Genomic DNA, 8,059 nt, shown 5'->3' on the forward strand with positions numbered 1-8,059 from the left:
TCACTTGTCAGGCTTATAGGTAAAGTGTCCATTTGGATGCTAAAGAACTCAAATTTGGTTCACTTACAGAAAAAAAAGCTTCTCAGTTTAATTTTTGTAGGTTTCTATTCCCTCGTTTTAGTTCCACCACCATTGGCTTAACTGCCTTCTTTGCAGGAGCTGGAAGTGACAAACGCTTTGTGAACCAAGGACTTTCTATGGTATCTTCTGTGACTGATTTATATAAAATATGGAAAAATTATGTTCTTGATTTCACTATATTTTATATTATTATATACATACATTTTGTGTTTTTCTCAAAGCAACACTACTGTATCTATTTGCTGTATGATTTGTTTTAAAATCAAGCAATGTCCAAGTATGATGTGACATCACTGAAAGGGTTAACTATATTCCACAAGACGTCTTTACATACAGGTAATGACTAACGGTACGACAGCAAATGAATTATTTGTGTGTAAGCATGAGAAATGGGTTGGGAAAAGGTGCTATTCAGACTGAAAGAAAAAAAAGGAGTGCTGGCTAGCCTGTAAGATTAACTGGGCAAATAACCAAATGGACATTGCCGTCCACTTGAGGCTTTTCATTTGCTTGTTTGATGCTAATCACTCAGCACCACTGAGTCAAAAGCAAACACACACAAAAAAGGAAAGCAGAAGAAGAAACGACCAAGATTTAACGACTGCAAGAGGTGAAAGGAGGAAGTGAATTCTTAGGGGAGAATAAGTAACAAATGAACAATAAAGTTTATTGGATTTACTAAAGATGACAAAAGCAATGAAAGACAAATGGGGAAAAAAAGGAGTATGTGTTGTGTATTTGTTATTAGTCGGGATCAGCATTGGATTAAACTAAAAATTATGTATATAATATAGTTGTGGTATTAGGGCCACACTGAAAAGAAATTGGACTACGAAATTAAAGATTATTTATCACGAGAATAAAGTATATAATTGAGCAAACACATTTTGGAGATGATGAATCAGATATTTGAGGTTAAAGTCATAACCTTACCAGAATACTTGGATATTTTCGAGAAGTCCCATATCTTTTTTTATGATACAGTAGTTGTATCTTTGAGACTAGGTCACAATCTTATGAAAAAACAGTTTGAAATTTTTCAAGAAAAAAAGTCATATAGAGATTAGTGGTATCAGTAATCTTAAATCAATAAACTCGTATATCTTCAAGATAAAAAGTTGTACATTTTCGAGATAAAAAGTCGTATTTTCAAGCTTAAAGTTGTAATCGTACGAGAATACTGTCATAGCTTTACAAGACAGAAAGTCATATTTTTTAGATTAAAGTTGTAATATTATGAGAATAAAGGTGAATGTTTTGTTTTATAAAAGTCATTTTCAAGATTGCTCATAATCAAACAAGAATAGATTTGTATATTTTTGTGGATTTTTTTAAAATTGTAATATTGCTGTAATAAAGTTCTATATAAGAAACTAAACATATTAAATATAAAGTCGTATATTTTAGGGTAGTCAGCCGGAATAAAGGTGTATATTTTCGAGAAGTCATAGTCATACATTTGAGTTTAAGACATACGTTTATGCGAATAGTTGTATATTTTCAAGAAAAGTCGTATAGTTGAGATTAGATTTACGAAAAAGTTGAATAACTTTGAAATAAAAAGTATATTTTCGAGATTAAATGTGTAATTTTATGACAATAAAGTGGTAACTTTATGAGAATTATGGCATAAATTTACAAAAATGAAATAGCATATCTGCCTCACAGTTCTGAAATTCACCCTCCACAAAGAAGTTTGCATGTTCTCCCCATGCTTGCACGGGTTTTCTCCGGGAACTCCAGCCTTCTCCCAGCTTCCGCCCACATTCGAAAACATGCATGCTATTTCAAAGTCTGTGCTCGCTGATTTGCAGCCAATAAGTAATTGGTCACTTCAGTCAGGCGAGTAACATAGAGTTAGTTACCTTGTGTATGAAATGCGCTATGTAAATACATTTGCTTTGCTTTGCTTTAGGTTCATTGAAGACTGTTTCTTCATCGTCCACAGGCGTGAATGTGAGCGTAAAAACCCCTTTGTCCTATAACGTGCCCTGCGATTAACTGGTGACCAAAGTCAGTTGGGAAAGGCTCTAGCTCGATGGATTTTTCCATATAATCCCCTAATTTAAGCCTTTTTACGAATGTGCAGACGCCTTGTCTGGTGCAGTATTGCTGTGCAAAGGAGGCTTTAAACAGAAGTTCGAGTTTTCCTCACTTTTAATTATTGATTTACTCAGTGCATCAAGCACAAGTCTAACATAATATACAAAGTACAAAAACAGTCTCTGTGTGCTGCTGTGACATCACAACTCTTCACACTTCCGCCTCCTGACTTTTTTTCGTTTCCGCTTCTATCTGTGCCGCTTGGGCTCGCCGACGCTCGGCCTCCGTCACCGTCATGGGATGGAGGGGGAAAAACCCCGCCAAACCTGCGGAAACAGAAACGTGAGAAAGACTGAAAAACCATTTGAGCTCAGCTACCTTGTCCATCCTGTGTCATATCATTCCCAATGAATAGGGTTTCTCCTTACACAGCGGTATACTGTACACTCAGTGGTCACATCATTAGGTATGCCAGACGAATATTGAGACGTAATATACATTTAATAAAAGATACTGACACTTTCAGAGAATCGAATGTATTGTAGCTTTTTTGTTAGTTTTTTGAAATGTTTATTTTTGTATTGGTTGTTTCTGTTTTTCAAACAATATATTTACTATTGCATTTTTATAGGATTTTAGTAGATTTTTAGTTTTTGCTTTTTCAAACAATTCATTATCACTATACCTTTCAAAAAATATGTACATTTTGTATTATCGTTTTATTTTCTAAACATGTTGATTATTGCATGATAGTTTTTTTCTCATTAAAAAATGTTTATTATTGTATTACAGCTTTTTCTTTAAAACATGTTTAATATTATATAAGTATAGCTTTTCCTTGCTTTTTAAAACATAATGTTTATATTTTGGAATTTTATTTTTAAACACGGCGGCACGGTGGCCGACTGGTTAGAGCGTCAGCCTCACAGTTCTGAGGACCCGGGTTCAATCCCCGGCCCCGCCTGTGTGGAGTTTGCATGTTCTCCCCGTGCCTGCGTGGGTTTTCTCCGGGTACTCCGGTTTCCTCCCACATCCCAAAAACATGCATGAATTGGAGACTCTAAATTGCCCGTAGGCATGACTGTGAGTGCGAATGGTTGTTTGTTCCTATGTGCCCTGCGATTGGCTGGCAACCAGTTCAGGGTGTACCCCGCCTCCTGCCCGATGACAGCTGGGATAGGCTCCAGCACGCCCGCGACCCTAGTGAGGAGAAGCGGCTCAGAAAATGGATGGATGGATGGATATCTTTTGTTTTCTTTTATAAACATATATTATCGGATTCTTTCTTTTCTTCATTCAATTTTAAACACTAACTACTATAGCTTTTGCCTTGTATTTCTTGTTTAAAGATTTATTTTACCTTTTGTTAGCTTGCTTTAATACTGTAATAATATTTTAAAGATAGATTTAAGACAAGATTAGATATCCTTTAAAGAACCCCAGCGGATAGGTGTAAATAGGTGTATAACAGACAGCTCTTGCCATGATGGAGTGCATTTACTGTACACACCACTACAAACTGTAAACACAATATAGTTCATTTATATATTAATTTAATCAATCAAAACTGAGCATTATTTATGATCTTTGTAAAGGTCGCCTTTTTCAGTACAGCTCTTGTAAAAGATTGTGCACCTCATGTTGTGTCCAGTGAACGTACAACACAAGAAAAGCACCAGACAGTAACAAATGACTGAACGCAGACGCACCCAGAAGTTTGGCCAGCGGCTTGGTGGGGTGCGCGCCGCAGCCGATCCAGTACTTGATGCGGTCCGAGTTGAAGCTGACCAGCTTCTCGTTGTGCACGTTGGGCAGAGGGTCGTACGTGCCCAGCTGCTCGATGTACTTGCCATCGCGCGCCCGCTTGTTGTATGCCGCCACGATGCGGTAGAAGGGTCTGTTGGCTTGCTTGTGGCCTGCCAGAGCCATGCGGAGGACCACGTAACCCCCGTGGTACCGTTTTAAGAGCTGTGACGCTGCAACAAGAGATTGAATTTCACATTTCGTTTTAATTACCTCATGAGGGAAAACATGTATAGTACAGCAAACCCCTGTTTATCGCGGGGGATCCGTTCTAGACCCACCTGCAATAAGTGAAAATCCACGATACATTTATTAATAAAATAGCTGTAACCCTCCTACATGCTTTAAGAACAATCAGCTTACTAAAACACACTTTTTAAACACAAGTATTTGAACAATCCCCCAAAATCGCAAGCGTAAAATGTATAGAAAATGCAGTACTGTATCATAGAGTCTGTGTTAAATGCATGCATGTGCCTTTAAGAGGCAGGGTCTGATGGTGTGGCGTCGTCGAATCGGCATGCGAGTGGCCGTGAACTGTGGCCAATAGCAGCTCCTGCGTGAGTGTGCTCATTATGTTTGTGTTTCACTGTTCTCCTGCCGTAAATTGCCCGTAGGTGTGAATGTGAGTGCGAATGGTTGTTTGTTTTTTATGTGCCCTGCGATTGGCTGGCAACCAGTTCAGGGTGTACCCCGCCTCCTGCCCGCCTATCCCAACTATAGGCTCCTCCTGGAGCCTATAGTTGGGATAGGCTCCAGCACGCCCGCGACCCTAGTGAGGAGAAGCGGCTCAGAAAATGGATGGATGGATGGATGGATTGATGGATGAAAGACTTAACTGCTAAGCCCATTCCAATACTGTTGCTAACCAAACCAGCCGCACGTAAACAGTCTCTCTGGTGAATTAAAGTGTAGCAAGTTACAACATGTTGTAAATGAGTGCCCTGCGCAGTATTAAATTTTTTTTATTTTTTTTGTCCTGTTCGGCTGTTAGGTCAAGCAGAATGGAAAATCTGTATCCTTTTTTGCCGGAACAGTTTTACTGTGTCAAAGTAGAGTTTTTAAGCTTCCGGTGTGGTATTATAATTGAGGTTTATTGAGAATCAGACTTGATCAGTCGAACAGAACAAAGGTTCTTGAAGGGAGAGAGAAACAAAGACAAAAGACAAAGCACTAATTGTAAACAGGATGAGAGAAGTAAATCATTACATTATCTGACATCTGACAGTATTAAAGATGGAGACAACATCTTTCACCAGTAGACATGTGGTTGCACCACAATGTTGTGCGGGTCCCTGTTTATGTTCTCCGGAACTATGCCCGGTTTATTTACTCTGCCAAACGCCCACAGCCCACGGCGAGAGGAAATACAGTATTTGTTTTAATAGCTTGATGATTAACTTCTCTTTAGTCCACAGATGTGTTTTTTTCGCCCTTATACATTTATTATCTTTAATGCAAAACAGATTACAATTATGGAGGAGCAGTTGAAGGGTTCATAATGAATTACTTCATGTTTTTATGCAATTCATTTATTTTGAACAAAAGAAACATTTTAAATGCCTTCATATGTTATACCTACTTATTAAATAAATAAAAGAAATGACAAGATTTGTATATTTGTTTTTATGTCTGACTGATCCACACAATTAACAAACAGTGACTTATTGAGTATTTCACATGTACAATACATTGCTCTAAAAGCTAAATAAATGGCTGTAGGTAAAAGCTACCAAACCCCAAAATGCAGAACAACGCAACAAAATATTGCATTGTTTGTATGACTCCCTTCGCTTGTGTATATACAACTGCAACATTTTCCATAATACAGGGGGTCCTCGGCTTACGACGCTAGTGACACACAGCACAAGGCTTTGAGCTTATGCTTTTTATAAGTGTTTGGGAGTAACTAATAACATGTTACGAGGTTATTTTAATGACAAAATGTATGTAATTGTAATTTATTAGATTAATGAAGATGTGTGATTAAATTACAGTTGCTTTTGGAAATTGCCATGATTACAATTTCAGTTACATTTGAAAAATAGCCGCAAGATTTCGCTTCCTCCTTCTAAAGCCCATGCTTGTGTTTGGCTCTCTATGGTCATGTGCCAGTGGTAAACACATTTTTCCAACTATGACCTCGAAGCACCACCTTGTGGAGCAATCTATTAGTTTGTCTGAGATTTGAAAAAGGTTAAATTCATAGTTACACTTTTGAACACATAAAAAGAACATTGACTTTTGAATATTTTCATCTGTTGACTTTTTGTTTTAAATGGAACATTCACTTATCTGGGTTGTCAGTTTCAAAAAGGTTAGTGACCCCTGCTGTACACACACATATGTATATAACTATCCATAATGCAAAATACACATTTTTATTATGTATTTACATTTCATCATGTTTTTTTTTTTTTTAAATCCGTTTACTATTTGTGTGAAAAACAAATATGTGGTTAATACCAAAATAATGATCTATGGTTTTAATTCACTTTTAATTCACATCCACAGCTGTTGCTGATGCATTAATTCAAAAGTAAGTAATTAAATGTAATTAAATACAATTTGTTATACTACTTTGAGAGAGTAATTGAAATAGTCACACTACTATTACATTTTCAACAGGAAAACTTGCAATTGTAAGCAACACCATTTCCAAACTAATCTTCCCAACACCGGTTATTAGTTTGTTTTATATTTATGGATTCAATGTGTTTTTCATACCTAATATCTACTGAAATTATGACTTTACAACAACAAAATGTGGTTCGGATGCCACCATCGGAATTCAAGTGTCGCAAACCGAGGACCCCTTCTCTTGGTTCTTCGAGGTTCAACGCGGAAAGGCACAATGATTCATTTTAATAAACTTAAATACGATACTTACACAGTTGGACCATGATGCCAGCTTAATACTTTTAAAACCCTAAAATAGGAAAAGAATATTAAAAAAAAAAAAAACAGCTTTCAAACCAAGTCATTGTAATGTTTACATTGTCTGTAGCTCTGCCGAGCTAATGCTAACAACTAACAGCAAGGGAGTGTAGCGATATAGAGCAAAATTTAACAGAATACCTCTGAAGTCGTGAATGAGGCTTCCGGGTAATAGGTCAGTAGAGTTGCAATACTGACAGCTTGTTTTTTGTCCGGTTGTCCAAAACTAATGTGACATTTGTCAGTGCGCAGCCATGTTTCAACCGGAAGTTGCGTAGCTGTTTACGACCAAGAGTTTGCTTGGTTTCAGGTCGGTAGGGGGCAGTGTTGCACTGCTAAACCACAGTGGCCGGAACGTCTATGGACATTGCCCAAAATGTCCACAAATGATTTCTTTTAATTAATCCATCCAATTTTATCCTCACTAGGCTGCTGGAGCCAATGACACCTGACTCTGGGCGAGAGGCGGGGTACACCCTGGACTGCTCGCCAGCCAATCGCAGGAAACAACCATTCGGAGTCACATTCACACCTACGGGCAATTTAGAGTCTTCAATGAATTAACCTTACCATGCATGTTTTTGGCATGTGGGAGGAAACCGGAACACCCGGAGAAAACCCACACAGGCCTCAGGACTGTGAGGCAGATGTGCTAACCAGTGCTAACTTCCCTATTTTAATGAATAACAATTATAAATAATATATATATAATAACAGTGTTTGCCATGTGGTCACTAAATGGTCACGCGGTGTGTTGGTAGGCAAAAAGTGAATTGTCAGTTAACGCCCGACCAGGAGTCAACAGGCTATTCACACTTATTTTCCTTAACTAATAATGGTAGTGTCATGTTGCGTTATCAGACTACAGATACATATACAGATTTGATAAGAACGATCCTAAGAGCTTTTACCGCATACCAAAGAAACCTGAAGCTCATCGAAAGCTTTGGATCGCGTAGCCAGCAAGTGAGACAAGTGGAGCCTGTGCTTACCATTTTTGCTGCAAATGTTTGCTTTCAGCACATTATATAATAGTAAGACACATAACTTTAGATGATGTTTTTTTTTTTTTTTGCAATATAATATTATGGTATTAAATAAGTATAATATTGTTCTTATTTAATCTTTATATTTTTCATTTTAGGCACAATGGCAATGACGAAAGATTAATCTCACTCTTAAATATTTGATGCCT

The 8,059-nt window shown here is 37.5% G+C and overlaps 1 protein-coding gene across 2 annotated transcripts; it reads right to left on the minus strand.

Moving 5' to 3' along the window:
• Nucleotides 1–2,220: 2,220 nt before the first annotated feature.
• mrps16 (mitochondrial ribosomal protein S16) lies at nt 2,221–7,162 on the minus strand. 2 transcript variants are annotated; one of them, XM_061786089.1, is made up of 4 exons: nt 7,006–7,162; nt 6,818–6,856; nt 3,834–4,100; nt 2,221–2,450 (listed from the first exon to the last, which is right to left on the minus strand). In XM_061786089.1, exons 2-4 carry the CDS (start codon nt 6,828–6,830, stop codon nt 2,335–2,337), a joined length of 396 nt encoding a protein of 131 aa, XP_061642073.1. In that variant the 5' UTR covers nt 6,831–6,856; nt 7,006–7,162; the 3' UTR covers nt 2,221–2,334. The 2 variants fall into 2 exon arrangements, with proteins under 2 accessions (XP_061642073.1, XP_061642074.1); XM_061786090.1 differs by lacking the exon at nt 6,818–6,856 and having other exon boundaries at nt 7,006–7,153.
• Between the last annotated feature and the right edge of the window lie 897 nt (nt 7,163–8,059).

This window comes from Phyllopteryx taeniolatus, chromosome 9 (assembly GCF_024500385.1).
Source record: "Phyllopteryx taeniolatus isolate TA_2022b chromosome 9, UOR_Ptae_1.2, whole genome shotgun sequence".
NCBI classification, from domain to species: domain Eukaryota; kingdom Metazoa; phylum Chordata; class Actinopteri; order Syngnathiformes; family Syngnathidae; genus Phyllopteryx; species Phyllopteryx taeniolatus.

Bases quoted from the DNA above. Each gene is read 5' to 3' on its own strand.
- mrps16 (XM_061786089.1), bottom strand. The intron at 2,451-3,833 runs GTGCGTCTGCGT...CTGTTTCCGCAG, and splicing joins GCCGCTGGCCAAACTTCTGG to GTTTGGCGGGGTTTTTCCCC.